Genomic DNA, 17092 nt, shown 5'->3' with positions numbered 1-17092 from the left:
AATAGACATTTCTTCTTTATTCTGAAAAGAAAGCAAAAGAATAACCATGATTTGGATTATACAGGGTGGTCCCAGACATTCTTTTACGTTTAATAGGCCAATCTTGTAGCTGTATTCTATGAGTATAGTCGAATATGTGTATAGTGTATAGTCAAGTAAAAAGTACTATATAAACATTTCAAACATCATTAAGACGTTATAATACAAATATATAATACAATGGGAACAATAATGGATTTAAGATTACTATGCTATAAGACAACGATAGTACTTCGATTTATTAACCTATGAAGCTCACGTTGATGTTCATTTAATTCTAACGAACCAATGTAATGCTTTGTTCGATATATATTTCTTATTTAGTTATGCACGCATGAAAATCGAATTACGCGGAATTGGAAACTATTGGAGGCCAAAATGTTATCCATTTCTTGTACTTCATATATTTATTGTAACTTTTTAACAAAGCTTTAAATCATCCATGTTCATATAACACTTTTTGTTTGGTTATATTTATAAAATATGCTGACCAAGTTTGGCTGTTTAACTCTAGGATGCCCTGTATGGTTTTAATGTAAAGATAATCACGCAACATTAGTAGCAGGTTCACACAGAGTGTTAAAGAGCCAAGAAGCATTGGTATCCAATGATTAGCGTCTGACAAAGTGTAATGGTGTTTCTACTGGCAGTAGATGCGACAGTGCATGCCTCTGACATGCACAAAGGCGAAACACATTGAAAACACAAAAACTCCAGTAATACTTACGTACAAAGAAACTTATATTCCCCGTTATTCGGTTCAATTTTTAGTTTATTATTTTGTAGATTTTGTGGATAGTTGTAGATTTTTATGAAAATTTTTACTAACATAATTATGGAATTGGAATCTAACTAGAGATTTCCTTTATACACTAAATATTATAATTAGGTTGCGGATTTTTATACAATTTATGGGAAATTCGAAGTTTCGAAAATATACATATAAAAATGCATATAATATGCAAAAATAAAGAAATATTCAAAATGAACTATTTGTCATAGAATTTCATGGGAGAAATACATATTTATGTATGTTCCATTACTTTAATTGTATTAATAAAAATATGAAATTGCATAAAAATCCGCGTTCTAATCATACAGAACACTTTAATTTGGATATTTTGCATATTTTTGCAGATTGCAATATGTACATTTTTTAATTTTGCATGAATTCATAAAAATTTTCTATCTATATATTACTGTCGATGTTCTCTTGACAAATTATTGAAAAATTTTAAAAAGAAATCATTCGACGCGTTTCTGCAGCGAAGAAATATATTTTGAGATGAACGACAAGTGCGTATAAATCGAAAAACGATAAGTGCTGAAATGATCGATCGATTTATACTTAGAAAAAGATATTTTATTATATGAAATGAAAAGTCGAGAACGATGTTGGCAATGCAAACGGGAAGAAAGCAATAAGAAAAAGAAGCAAGAAATTAAGTACGCGTTAGGTATTTTGATAACATTTCTCGATGTTGTGAATTTAAAAGAAAAGAACAAATCGAATTTGAGTGATATTTGGCGTCAACTAAGACACGATGCACACATCGTGTTCTGCTATTTCTTCGCTAACTTCACGATATTTCGTACTCGCGAAGTCGATATTTGTACGAAACGATTTGTTCTATTGAATTTTATTCTTATTCTCTTTTCTTGTTTTCTTTTCTTTATAGTATATTCGGGGACTCCACCAACATTGCAACACGATTAAATGGAAATACTGAAATTAAAAAAAAGGAGCGAAAGAAAGGCGAAAGTATATCATTGGCTCGCTTCAAATCGTTTCGAACGTTTTCACGATTGCGAATCGAAATAAATCCTCGTTGATGATACGATCGACGACTGCGGTTAACTACGAAAACGTGTTCACATTTTTTTACACGATTTTATATCTGCGTCAAATAATCGCGTCTTTCTCAAACCGAATGAATTCGTGTTGTCGCGATTGAAACGCACAAATCATAACCCGGGCGAAAATGCCGGACACGGATGCGAGTCTTAAACGATATAGAAATTTTTCCACTTTTCATACTTAAACTTACCGCCAATCGTAAAAGAGCGGTAAATATATCTACCGATTCGCAAACCGTGAAACCACACAATCATAATTCGTTTATTTCTTGAAAATGCATTAATATTTATTTGGAAGAAAAATGAGAAAAAAGATAAAAAAATATTAATCATATAGTAGTTACTTATTTTCTAAATTCTAATTTATCGTTTTAAATGTAAAAAGAAGAACTTTTGTCCTTCTTAGACTTATCTTAGAAAGAATAATCGGGATAAGCCGATCGAATTTCCGGTCGATTTTTACGTGAATTTCTGGTCGATTTTTACGTGAATTTCCGATCCAATTTCTTTTTGTTTTTCTTTTCTTTCTTTTTTTCGCAGCAATTTTCGACACTATATTCGATCTTCGATTTCGAACTTTCCTTTTTATCGAGGATCGAATGTATCGAAACCGATGTCGATATGACGCGAAAGCAATCCTACACGTATACATATAATATATATATACATATATGTATATATATATTATATATTATATATATTATATATATTTTATATATATATATAAAGAGCAAAATACGAATAAATGAACGACGATGTGACACTTTGTGGCGTATGCAATGACATCTTTTGAAAATTCGATACACACATCATTACGAACATTATGTTATTTAAACAAATATTAACACACGTTAATACTATCATGATAATCTTTGTTTATTTGATTCTAATGTAATAGTTATTATTAGTTCGCCATCCTTTGTATATATTCGCAACTCTCAATAAAAAAAAGTACCAAAAAAAAATAAAATGATGTATATATAATTATTCCTTTCGCCGTAATTGATTTCCTTATATCAAATTTCAAATATCGAGATGTATTGATATACTAGGGATTATAACTGATATAACCAAAATTTAAAATGTTGCAGTGTAAGAATTACTTAGTAGCTTAGTTCAAATATTTTTGGTTATTGATAATTCCTGAGACCTCCTTACTCTCCACTGATTAATCGTCTTTCTAATTTATGCCATCAAACTTCTTAAAATATTTATAATCTTATTATCTTATTACTTTCTTATATGATATAATATCTACAATCTTCTTTATCGTTAAACCTTTCGTATCCTATACAAATCATGCATTTATTTTACTAGTCTTTTTTAAAAAACCCTTTACAGGAGTAATTTAATGTCTTTAACTATGATTCAGAACTAAACGCTATGTAGAATATAGAATTAGACTAAAATCTGAAAGTCAACTTAGCCTTTTGAAAGTCTATTATTAGTAAATAAATATTAATAAATAAAGATTGATATGTATAGAAAAAGGAACCATTTGAATGAATTTTTTCAAAATCATGAGTCCTTCATGTTGACTTGCATAGGCAGATAATGGAGCAATCAAAATCGTCCAATCGCCGCCGAATATTAACGACGTCGCACGAAGTTGGTCGAAAGCCGATGCTTAAAGGCAATTTAAAAACGAGCGGCAAAACGCAGTGTGTAAAGCCTTTGATTTTGAAATTAAAGGGAGAGGAGTAAAGGAGAGCTGACAAGATATATTATATTTCTGCAGTTTATTTGCAATTTGTTCATATAATTGGTAACTGATCTTGAATAACTAGTACTAAAAACCTAAACAACGTATGAAATTTTATACATAGTTATTTTAAGGGTGCTAATGTGACTATTTACAGTGTGAACGCGTCAAACCACGAATCGAGACGGTCCTTCTTCGACGCGATAATACGATTCACGTCGAGAAATTTCCCTCGAAAGGCGATTTAGACGTTCGAAAGGAAGATTGGATTTCTCTTTGCATCGCTTTTCACGCTTTCGTCATTGTTTCTATTTCCTCTTACCGGGTTTACAGAACGGTACAAATGTTTATATGTACAATGATTCAATCATCGATTACGTAATATGTAGTTTCGCGGCTACCCTCACAGGTTACGGCACGAATCGTAACGCAACACCGCGACGCTCAGAGGATTCAAATGCATCTGTTATTATCCTGTACAAAAAGATCAGGGGGTATTCCTGTGAATGATTCGTTAAATTTATAATATGTGCAAAATGTATAAAAGTGGTCAGTTTAAATAAAACGTAGAAAAAATGATTGCACGCGTGACATTGATCGTCCAATTCCTTTTTAGCACTTTTGTGAATGGGGGCAGAAACAGATTAAGACGGTATATTTCCAAATCAGCTTAAAAATGGCATAGTCAAGGAATTCACCTAGACTGCACTGATTTATAAGTTTATAGAAGAATCATGGCGGCACTGTTACGAATTAATCAACGCAGAGATGGTCAAGTGTCGCAGATCGATCTCGAGTATTCACGTATCTGTGTAGTAATAATATATTCGATGTTCGAAAACGATTTGCGACATGTTCCGGTATTCTTCTGTGAGAAGAAATAAGGGACAAACTATTGCACTGCACAGTGTCCGCAAAATCCATGTTAACGTACGTCTTACAAATCCGAACTTATTACATACCTTTTTTAAAAACAATGATTATAAACAGTATGCATACAGCGTGTATATAAATCGTACGGTTGCGTATTTCGACGTAACAAAATTCGTCGTTATACAAATTGATACTAACTAATGAGTTTCATCATTAGGAATAAGAAGGAAAAAAAGTGTTAACAAAAGAAAATGCCACGCGAGAAACACAAACGTTCAACGATTATCACTCCGAACAAGAATATCGCAAAAAAAAAAAAAAACGCAAAAAAGGAATAAAATAGTTTAGCAAAGAAATATATTTTTTACAACCAACGATTTTTCGCCATCCGACGACACATTATCTGTTTGTGATTTACAAAAGAAATCACACATTGGATTTCTATCACACAATGGTAATCTGTCGATGTTCCAAAATTCATTTTTCATTGTCTGTAGAATCACAAGGGAAACTACGAAAAAGAAATTAAGGAAAGAGAAAGGAACGATAAAATATTGTTAACAAAAATCGAAGGCCCATTGTGGCATAATCGCGCGATAGTGAAATTCATTCGATATCGGGCGCACTTCACGTTTACATCGATTTACAACTACTCTAAAGGCATTTATACACAACAGACGCACGCGTCTCATTTGCGACATTTTTTCTCTTGTGTGTCGGCGCTTATTCACTTTTTCCGGAAATATCTCCACTATAAATTCGCCTATAATATAATCGTTAACGTGCTCTTAGAAACGTACTCGAATATATACAAATTATATATGTAATGCGTGTTTCAGAATATTTTGGTACCGATGCACGTACAACCAACAATGTTTATATCAACTATTGGTGACGTACACATCGACAACACTCAATCGAAGCCAGAATTTCATCGAACCCAGAACTGTTGAAAACGCATTTCATCCACGAAAAGTACTTCACTTATCCCCCACGCAGTCTTAAATCGTTGACGGCTGCTGAACGACCCAAGAAAACAAAAAAAAAAAAAAAAAAAACACTCAAGGACGATGAAAATAAGCCTTACGGAAGCCTACATATATCTTTCCCTTATTGGTACTGCTCGGTACCAAAAGTTCGTCCTTTGTGCTTTCCCAACTATCAAACAGAGATCCTCTGATAGGTCGTCCAGCCGTGTCGACGATGCTCGTGCCATCAAGTTAAAGCCCCATAGAGGGCGCCATATTCTAGACAGAATGTTTACCCCCCCCCCCAGATCTCAGGTTCATCCTCGCCGTGGTTCCTCGTATGTGCCGCGAAGCCGTCTACCCGCATCATCGTCGTCATCATGGTCGTGGTCATCTTTTTCTGTCGAGCCAGACACGACGATAGGAGGGTGCTCGAGGCACGAGGCTCCCTTCTAGGTTTCCAGTCCTGGTACCAAACTGTGGAAGGTCTGGATATCGTGGAACGCTCTGCCACAACTCTGATTGTTGTTCCTTTCGAATTTCGCCAGGTCAAAATGTTCGTCCAGCGACTGTAACTCGACTAAACGTTCTTCTAGAGTCTTGGCGGAGTCTGCAAACCTTGCAAAATCGCAGATCCTGTCAGGGTCGACCACGTCCGAAGCCTCCATTATGCTGCTTATGTCGGTAGATCTAGCAACACTGGTTAGTTGACCGCTAGTGTCATCTAGTTCGGTAGGGAACATGACGGAGTTACAGCAACTACTCGCGGACGTGCTGGTGCTGCTGGTGGTGGTTGTGTTTGCGGTGCTAGTGCTGATGATTGTTGTTGTCGATCGAATATCTACGGAGCCCAGGCGGTCCTCAGAGTACACCAGATGGTGATGATGCGGAGATTCGGGTTCCTGGACTTCGTCTATATGAGATAGTAATCGCGGAGTCGGAGGCAGAATGTAAAAGTCGCTGAACACATCGTCCTGAAGGTCAAGATCATTGTGCCTCTGTCGCTTCGGGCTGATTCCATCGTTCCGCGTGTCATCGCTTAATCTGAAAAAAAAAAAAAAAAACGAAAATGATATGGGTTGTTTCGGAAATTATTAAGAGACGGCGGCGAGAGTAGACAATGTGCCCGAAAGTATTGCGCAACCGACACGCGAGCTGTCGCTACTTGCGCAATCTATATTATGTAAAACAAATCTCTAACAACGGTGAGCAAGATCTGCCACTCTTCTTCCTCTAGAACGGGAAAGTTCAACTACGAATTAGTTATTCTGAGCATCCTCTGACCTCTTTCGAAGCTATTTCCAAGAAAACGCAACCGTTCACATAGGTTATGTACAAAATACAAAAAATATGTCTATAATTAATTATAATCGAATGTTCAGCTAAAACTTCGTTTTGGGACGTACTATATTCGTGACATTTTTTGCAACATATGATATCTTCTGTCAAGTAGAATCCAAAAATGCTAATTTTAAGTGGAGTTTTATGCATATTGCGCTGCTATAGTTTTATAACTGATATCAGCAAGGATTCTTGATATTTGAAAACTTAGATTAAATAGTTTCTCTTACCTCTTCCTGGAGGACGTTTCGTCGTCTGTTACTCCGACGATAAGGTTGCTGGAAACGTTATTCTCTTTGGTGGAATCATTTAGATACGTGACCACCGGAAGCCCGTAATTCCTCGTCTTTTCATCTCGGTTTTCACGTTGCAGTCGCCTGACGGCGTTGTTTATGAGAACCGATCTGCACAGGCTAGCCTCTGGGTCCTCGATCCTCCTTAGCTTACCGGCTGAAATTTTAAGCAAGCGACGACGTTCCTCCCTCGCACGGTACTTTGCCGAAATCATCGTTGGTCTGCTCCTACGAATCACAAGGTCTTCCTCCAATCTCATCTTAGCGTCTGAAAAATAGAGAACAAAAAATTATTCATTTTCAAAATTACAGCTCATATTTTAACACTGCTTCATAGGTCCATATGATCCAAATATGTATTTCTAATTTTATTATTATTTCTGTATTCTAGTGCTTTCTATGAATAAAGTAGTTCGAGAAAAATAAGATATTAGGAAATATACAAACGAGAAGACAAGAAGAACAATAAAGTTAATAAAAAAATCTACTGATAAAATGCAATATATTTCATTTCGAAGAAATAAGTATGCAAATGAAAAAGTAAAATAGTAACAACTTTATATATTTGAAATACGCGCTTTTCTGGTATTGTATTGTTATCAGTCCATTGTCTTCAAATCTAGAAATCTGAACATGTAATAGACAAGAGGAAAAATGTAGACATAACGGTATTACCGAGAGGCGGTAAAAAAGACGACCATAGAGGGCAGTCTAGCGGTACGTAAGTATTTACGTGTTTACGTAGTGCACGCTCTATGCCAATAATTGACCAAATTTTCCCATTTTTTTCTGCTATACAACGACCTGCATCTACTGAGTATGTACTTCCGTTGAGCCATAATGAAGTACACACGAGAAGAAATTTCATTAACGCGTTTTGTGATTAATTCCATAATATATGGCGAGTTTAATAATGACTATAAACAATAAAAATATTAAAAAGTTAAAAATCAATTTTATTTCTATATCAAACATATAACGATATAATTTCTGGGAATTTAGTTGCTTATACAAATTATAACCAGTGTTTTATGTGGTTTGACTAATTAGTAAGAATGATATCCTTGTAACTCTATCACATGAAATTAGAGCACTCTCGACAGAAAGAAACAGAGATAGCAATTGGTTAGTGATATCGATGGTCAACACTGTTCGTTATGAATAATTCGCTTGCAAATTTCTCGTCGATGACGTTCTAACATACTTTGCTCCGGTTGCACGGTTTCCATGAAAATGGGACGTAATAAGTAGCTGCAACTTGAGCAAATAAGCGTTCGTGATCGATGTTGCACTTTTCGTAATTCGTTTCGCAAAACGAGAACAAATTCCTCGCTTCGTAACGTGCGGATCTACCCAACCAACTGATGATACACAGTTGCATTTATACACGTTTCGTTCACTGCCTAATAAACTAACAAAACGTACTCTGTTGATAAAAAGTTGGTGAAAATAATTATTTAAATTTAAGTGGAGATTGTATACGAATTGATACGGTGTCAATGATCCTATAAGCACTGAGCATGCGTGAACGATTACGAGATGCGTAATACACTATTTATAGGACGTATACTTTTTATATGTATCAGAGCAACGGGATTCTCCAGTGCAATAAGTTTCACAGAAAAAAAATATCTTTAAAAAGCTTGTAACATTTCAATAAGGTCCTGGAAAATTTTCATTTGCAACAGGCACTTTCAATATTTGAATATTTGATTTTTTAAACGTACCGCGCTTTCCTTTCGAAAGAGGAAGTAACTTCTAAATTGATTGCAACTTTCGTTGCATGCTATACGCATGACAGAGCTCTTAAATTTTGCAAAGTGACTTTGACTTTAGTTTTCTTTCTCCAATAATTGTACAGTTCCGTATGACATACGTGTAGGGTAGGTTATACAAAGTTGACTATAGGAATTACACAGAATCAAATCGTTCGTTACAGTAATGGATCAAAGAAACTGCGTAGAAAGCAAATAACTAAATCTGGTCTACGAAAGGCACAGTTAACCTCCATCGATATATTCGCGTGATTAATTGGCAGTTATACATTCTTCTTACAAAGTGAGTCACATTCGCGTTTCCCAACTTAATAATCAACATTTAGTAGGAAGATGAATCTCTATTTTAATGATTTCCGCGAATGACCGTCTGAGTCACACGTAAACGAAAATAATTCCGAAAATAAATTGTTCAATTAGCCGACAGATGGCACCTCCAATACCTTTACAAGCCAACAAGATGGCGGTCATGTACATTAAACAAGTTGAAAAAATATATAATTCGCGCTGACACTTGTTAAATAACTTTACCTCGTTATGAAACGCTAATTAATGGAAAATCTTATCATGATGTGATTGATAGTAGTGCCTCAAAAAATTGAATACTGATTTTGAAAATTCATCATTCTAACAAATAGACTTTGACAAGTGTCAATAGTGTCTAGTACGGTTACGCGAATTAGATGCGGAACTGTCATCAAAAGGTTATTTAATTAAGTCGGGACGGAAAATAAAGAAGACTGATGCTACACGAAGAGACGATTTTACGCTCGAAATGCACCTAAGCTAACTTTCTCCGCAGGGAAAAAACCACCATGGATACACGTTACCTAACCTGTAAAGTCTGCTATGGAGTCGCTGACTCGTGCGCGTCGTCCTCTCCCTTCTCCCACCAGTAAGTTTACTTGCACGTATACATATATACATACATACATACATACATAATGCCCCCCGTTTTCTCGTACATTGTACCTTCTCTCTCTGCTCCTTCGTCATTTTTATACGGTACAGTTATTTGAAACAACATAACTGTCAATACGATCGACATTATTTATGCGAGCGAGCAAATTCAAGTGGAAAAAGGAAGTTCATTGATCATGTGCGGATTATTAAATTAAATTAATATTGAATCTGTTAAAATATAATATGAATCCGATTTAGACGAAAATTAAAACCATCGAATTTTTATATTTGAATCTTACTCTCAATATAGCAATAAAAAAGAATTTATAATGTTTCAAGAAGATTTAATATCAGAATTGAAACGGGAGATCATGCATACCAATAAGACTTCCTTCATACTTTGTCTAAAATGAAAATATTAAGAAAAATTTAATTAGATTAAAAATCAGAAATGGCCGGCGAAACGTAAAAAGACTAACGAAATAAAAGGAAAAATGTAAATGTCTATAATTAGGCTGCTGCAAATTTTTATGCAAGTTCATATTTCTGGAAATGTAATTAAAAGAATGGAAGTTCGGTAGAAAATTGTTTTATCTACCAAATATTATAAAGAGCATTATATATTGGATGTTTTATATATTTTTTCATATTATGTGCAGCCTGCGCTATTTCTATGAATGCATTCCTATAAGTGCATAAAAATCCGCAGTCTATCTATAATTCTAACCTATATCGTTTGGATTTTAATTATCATGGATTTCGACCGGAATAAGTCTAGATCGGTCATAATGATCGAACAATAATTTCTAGGCCCCAATTTCACTGGATACCATCCAATTCTTACGAGAATCATTTTAAAAACTGCGTCACTTCGATGCCGTTACATCTAATCTTACATCACAGTAACATAGTGTTTGGCAATTAAACGAAGCTTTGACCTCGGTCGGAATTAGATCCATTTAAACGCGTCATTCTAAAAAGTTTCTATAAGTGTTGAAATACTTTCGTGAGCCACTGTATGAAGCGTGAATAAGGAAAGGGGCATCGAGGAGCTCCATATTGAACCGTTCAAAGTAGAAAGCGGTCGGTGCACGGGGACGGCCGGGTCAGACACCATTGCTGTCCGCGACTGTTCCCTGCAGGGGCCTTGAAAGGAATGCGCAACTAAAAAGAAATCACCGAGGCACTTTTGCATGCTTATAAATAAATGCGGACGCTGAACCTAAGTATGTACACTACCGTACATAAGTATTTGAATACTTACAAATCATTGCAAATGTATAAAATATGCTTTAAATAAAACTATCTAATCTAATTTTTGCCTTTCATCTTATCTCGAGCATATCACCATATACAGCGTTAGTAGATAGTTAGTATCGATAAACACAATAATTGATACTAATTAATATAAATAGATAGGTAATAATTGAATGTGGATAAAAATTACTAAATTACTAATATACTACTAATACTAAATTATAATATAATACTAATACTAAATTAAGTAGTTTAAATACATATGTCTACTCAATGTCGAAATCTAAGGATGATTGGAATATGTGATTATTTCAATTCCAAACACATTCTAAAAGTTTATATAAATTTGTTGTAATGTTAGCTATTTAGTCAAGATAAATATAAAATTTGATTGATGCAGATATCTACCTTCTTTCGGCTTCAATTTAACAGGACATTTGATCCCAGTTGTAAAAATGTAATGGTAGAAAAATTCTTCTATCATAATGTAGAAAATATAACAACAAACATCAACGTTTTAATTGGATTGTATCAAGTATCCACATACGCATATACACGGTGGTGTACATCTCTGGCAAGGAAGGCAAGAGAGTATAAGTAAAATTTTTGTCAATCGAATAAGTACACTAATATTTTCTATATTGTGCTATCTTTTGCTTGTTTTAGTAGTACAAGTAAATTTTCCTTCCTTCTCGCTCTTTCACTTGAAATTCTGATAATATATCAAAAATCTAATACCTGATCTTGCATATCGCATTTTATTATAACGAATAATTATTATACTAATATTAAATATTATAATAATTATTATATTAATAATCCTGATTTATACTCTTGTGCCCGCTAATCAGAGATATATCAGTGATACTTTCTGTCATTTCACCCGTGATACTTATCACTCGCTCCGGCTCGTTTGCGCGTATTGTTTAGATTATCACCGCTCACTTTATTTTTTTCACAATGGATCGCCGTAGTTCGTATCTCTATTCTCTCCGTCGAGACAAAAAATTACGAAATATCGTCCTCGGTACTTTTCCACTTCCTTCGAGATGCAATGTTTGATAAATTGCAGAGATAATAATTAGTCAATAACCGTCTTTAATGAATAATCTAAAAATTTTGGTCGCTCTGTTTTATCGACAGAGAATATGTTTTATCGGGCCCATTTTTCGCGTTTATCAAGAGCGCGTGATGCATTCATTAAATGCTGATAAATATATTTATAATCGAAATAGAACTTCATTACAGATTACGCTTTGCTCTTAACATTTTGACGCACAAAGTTTCACTTTATTGCTATATAACTGGAAATATTACATTCGTTACGAATATCTATAACAAGATTTACAAGGAAGTATGTATGTAACTAGTAATTCGACGTAACAGAATCTGATTCAATAGATTTTGTTGAATCACCATATCGTCACATTTAACTCGTTTAGTAATAACAAACGACTAACTGAAACGACTGTAGAATGATAAAAAAGAAAGCGATACACCATTTAACAATGTTATAAGTCGACGATGTTGAAACTCACTTTCGAGCTATGCAAAACTGTAACGTCGGCCATGCACTCACTACACTTTCCACATTCCTTCGAATGATACGGCCAGAGAAAATGGAAAGAAATCCAATAGATTAACGACGTGATTGGTAACAATATGTTCTTAAAACATTTGGTAAGTTTAAACAACAAGTTACGATTATCACTAAGAAAATTTGTTCTATGTAAAAATCTACGTGATGTAAAATTGCGAAATTAACCGAACGAAATCCGCAGTTCACATCAGACTTGGTCGGTGTCCGGGACTGAACTGTGCGTCACGCGTAATCGCGGCATACGTACGACGACAGACCGACGACAACAAAAGTGTTTATCGGGCGTCGCGTGACGTCACGATTGGCCGTGTGTACTACGCGCGGCTCGCGCATGCGCGTACCAACGAACACAGCTTACACACATCTATATACAACGCGTCGTTTGTTCTTGCAGTCGAAGCGTGCACATTTAGCGACGAGAAAGATGCTATCACTTTCTCCTTTTACGCAAAGGAATCGTATGGAATACATATTTACAAAAGACAAACAAATCGATGATTCCACGAACAAATTCGTTTAACATATACTTTTTCTTATGCTCTAATATCCGTGTATTTAAAACTCTGTCTTCACTGAAGCAACAACGAGGATTATTTCGACGCCTTTTGTTGCTGCATATCCAACAAACAGCAAGTTATAGAAATACTTTGTTCACATTGGAACAACATAATCCGAGGAATAGTTAGGTTTTGTTTCGGCTTCAAGGCTATTTGTTGCTAGCAGCAAGAATGCATTGAAGGAACATTTGCTGCTATTGTTACGTGTTTTCTATTTTCCGTTTATTTTTACCGTTCCAGACGGAAACCGACAGCAACCGGCCATATTTGTTACTGGCAACAAAAATACCCAGCAACTTGAAAAACATTCGATAACAAGCGACGACTTTTTCAAGAAACATGGAACAGTAACAAAAAGGTTTTATCGTTGTTGTTTCAGTGGAGACAGGGCTTAAGGTTATGAAATTACGGACGCTGAATTTCAGGCGTTTAAACGGTCATTCGTTCGATGTAATTTTGCATATTTAGCGGCAGAGGGTTATTAGCAACGTTGTTCCGGAATACTAGTCGTTTTGTTTTTGTTCGAACACATCGGCAAGCACTTAACTGGAGATACCCTGTACGATAGTGAACAGGTAGCGATGCGAGTGCATACATAAACACGTATGCGCGCGAATCACGAGTAAAAGATTCCTGGCGGAGCTCGTTAATTGCGCCAACGCAAGTACTTTTACTTGGCTCGAATAATGAAACAAGCGAGTTTCTTTTTTCGAGGCATCCACATCGTCGTGCACGTCACCCGTCAGCGCCCCTTTGAATTTCATTCGAATTAATGCGTTTCTTTTAAATCGGACCTTGTGCTTTATCTCACCGCGTGCACGTATCTTTGTGATAATACCACGGAAAAAGAAAGATAACCACTACTCAGGAGGCATAGATTTTAAATTCGACATTCTCATGACCTAATAATGACTGTCACATTGGTCATCGGTGGTCTACGCTTTACTAAATTTTCTTAGAATAAGCAAAATAAAATAAATTATATGGAGTACAAAATGAGTTAAGTAACATTGTCAGAAAAAAGTGCACAATTGCAACAGAATATTTTATATTTTATAATATTTTGGAAAAATTAAATTGATAAAATTAAAAAATATATAAAACTCGCATGATAGACAACGTGCTAATTATTCGAATAGGTTGAAATATTATCCGATTGGATCTAAACAGTGTTTGAGGAAAATAAAGATTATTTTAGTTTTGTGTAAACGTAGTTAGCGATTCCGAGAGGAGTTGAACATCAAGGAAGTGGATGTCACGATACTCTTTGTAAAGAAAGATATGTTCTCGAGATAACGTTGCTCGAGAAACAAAGATTCTTTAAGATTCAAGCTGATAGAGCCACGACTCGTGGAAGGCTCGTTTCCATGAAGGACGCGGTACCGTTTCCACAAGCCCGTTAGACCTTTTTCAACCATTTCTCTGCAATCTTTTCCTATAGTTACTGTCTTTCCTTTTTTTCTTATTTTTTTTTTTTTTTTCTTAAGCATAAAACATCTTTTATACGACAAAATCATGCAAAACGTAATTTTTGTGGTTAACAAATTCGTGTAAAAATATCATCGTTAAGATTATGTATCTTAAAGATCAATTTTTCGTAATTCAACAAATTTCTTCGAAAGTTCCACGGTTTTAAATTATACAAAAAGGTGGCGTTGAAATTGCACCAGCCAATCGTTAAATAGGCCGTGACCATTCGGACGACTTTCTCTCGTAGCCACAATGAGCGAAGACATCGGAGAAAGAAAAACTGCTCGTATTTAGAATAGTCTCTGTTGGTAACCGTAAACGAAAGTGTTGCGACCTATCGTAATAATGTCCCGACTAGAGCGACATCACCGAGGAGCCTAACACAAAATCGAGATTTCTGAAAAAAAGTAATGTCACTTAAGATAACCTCAAAATAGTCTATTTATTCGTTTAGGATTCTATGCTACTCAACCATGATCGATTAGATTCGATCGTTTCGAAGTTATTCGAACATATATTTAAAATTGAACCGGAGACGTTTTAATATATCGATAGCGCAACGACGATTTTCATATTTATGGGGAGTTCATAAAGGTAAACGGAAGTAGAGAACGTGATTTCATATTTAATGCGATTGGATCAACTGATTATAAAGGATTATTTTAAGTAGACTAGTATAAATTCATGTAATTCCTATAAATCGTAAAAGAAAGTCTAACAGCGACCAATTAGGTTGCTAGTTTGCTAGAGGAGGACCCACTTTCTCGTGAACTAGATATACATACCAAGGACTCTGCGATGACACGAATTCAAAAAATGCGCATATTGATGCTTTTCGATGATTACGAAACTAAATTGAAGTAACGGATGCAGAAAATAAAATACGGAGAGCTTGAAACGTATTATTACAATTATTACATATTGTAGAATATATAAGATAGAGCAAGCCAGTCTTACGTAAAATCAAATCGACCCAGTGACGTGTTTGTTAAGTTTAAGAGCCATGAGCGGCGATTAAACGACCTTGGTTTCTTCCAAGTCTTCGCTGTGTATCGTTCCACGAATGTCGCTTGAAACAAATATTTCTATATTTCTCTTCTTCTCTCTTTTTTTTTTTTTTTTTTTTTGTGGTAGAGAAATGTGCATACACTTTTGTTAATCGTTCGCACGAGTGAAATAAAGCGATATAAAAATCCCGATAATTCACTTGCAAGTAAATTGTTTCCATATTTACGCTGTTTTTCTGTTTTTCATGTATTTTTTTCACGCACAGTTTCGTCGGCACAGCCACAACAAAAACCGCATTCACTTTCGATATTACAAGAACACGTTCCGCCATATTATCCCAATAGTATTTAAAAAATAAAACGAGAAAAAAGAGCACGACGCAACAGGTTGAAAAATTCAACGGATGGAAAAAAGCTCCGACGTGAAATTTTGGCGAATTTTCTATCCGATGTGCACGAACACGCAAGCATCTGGAAACGAATCGGTAACACGGAAGCGAGGAATGCACGAAAAGAATGTCACCCTTCACTTTCTCCGAATCACTGATTTCACACAACACACCCTAGATTCGGCGAATACGAGAGCGAGGACAAATCGACAGGCAAAATACGCTGTCTGGAGCTCCCTCTAATCGATCACCTCCCTTTCGTTATTACTTCAACAAGTCATACATAGATATCGCATTATCAATGACAGACCGATCGCTATGGAGGCTTGCATCACTGTTTTTAAATTTAACTCTACGGTCGGCATATTTTTTTGGTGGCATTATCAATTAGTTAAAGCAATAAATATTTCTAATTTGAAGGCAAATTTTAAATTCCACCATTGTAGTGATATCTGATCGCAAAAAGGCTGATTTTTATATCGTCGTTATCTACTTTTGTTAAAATGACGGCAGAATTATCACCGTTTATGTATTGTTATGTTATGTATGAATAAAACCTCGCGTAATAGAAAATGCTTCATTTATATCGAGGGGAAAAATAATTACACAACAGTTTTCTGAAACTATTATGTAATGTACAAAAGAGTATTATGATAGCTATTACACGCGCTTATTGCGACATCACGCGGAATGTCATTTCTGCGAGCGATTCGTCCGTATACTAATCTTGACCCTATCTACTTGCTATGTATACTGTGTACACTACATATATATTGATGCTACGCAGATACGCTAACCCTTTAACCTAACATCTTTAGGTCCGATCAAACTATCAAACCGATCCTCCGAACGGTCTTCGCATTTCTTGCCCGTCGAAGCCGGCCTGTGCCGTAACTTTGCGAATCTCGCTTGGAACGCGGTGAAGCACGTCGAGTTGTACGCGGCGCAATATTCAGGCGGCCTCGAATTTCACGTAGTAGGGAACATTAACGACCGTAAGCTTACTTTGTTGCCCGCAGCCTGCCGCGCGCCATAAAGCCACATCAATACACGGCAATCAC

At 35.4% G+C, this 17092-nt stretch overlaps 1 protein-coding gene across 6 annotated transcripts in view; it reads right to left on the bottom strand.

Annotated features, from left to right (window-relative positions):
* Nucleotides 1–3620: 3620 nt before the first annotated feature.
* LOC139994316 (uncharacterized) overlaps nt 3621–17092 on the bottom strand; it is a 97787-nt gene continuing 84315 nt past the window's right edge. For 2 of the 6 annotated variants that reach the window (XM_072016842.1, XM_072016844.1), the window contains exons 2-3: nt 7011–7341; nt 3621–6483 (exon numbers count right to left, since the gene is read on the bottom strand). In XM_072016842.1, the coding sequence (XP_071872943.1) occupies nt 5892–6483; nt 7011–7341 (923 nt within the window). In that variant the 3' untranslated portion in view covers nt 3621–5891. Of the gene's footprint in view, nt 6484–7010; nt 7342–7748; nt 8009–9683; nt 9949–11416; nt 11508–12546; nt 12852–17092 lie in introns of those variants that run through there. The other 4 variants (XM_072016845.1, XM_072016843.1, XM_072016840.1 and 1 more) reach the window with 4 other exon arrangements.

Source organism: Bombus fervidus, chromosome 14 (assembly GCF_041682495.2).
Source record: "Bombus fervidus isolate BK054 chromosome 14, iyBomFerv1, whole genome shotgun sequence".
Lineage (NCBI taxonomy): Eukaryota > Metazoa > Arthropoda > Insecta > Hymenoptera > Apidae > Bombus > Bombus fervidus.
The sequence above is the reverse complement of the archived record's forward strand: the minus strand, read 5'-3'. Positions and strand labels throughout refer to the sequence as shown.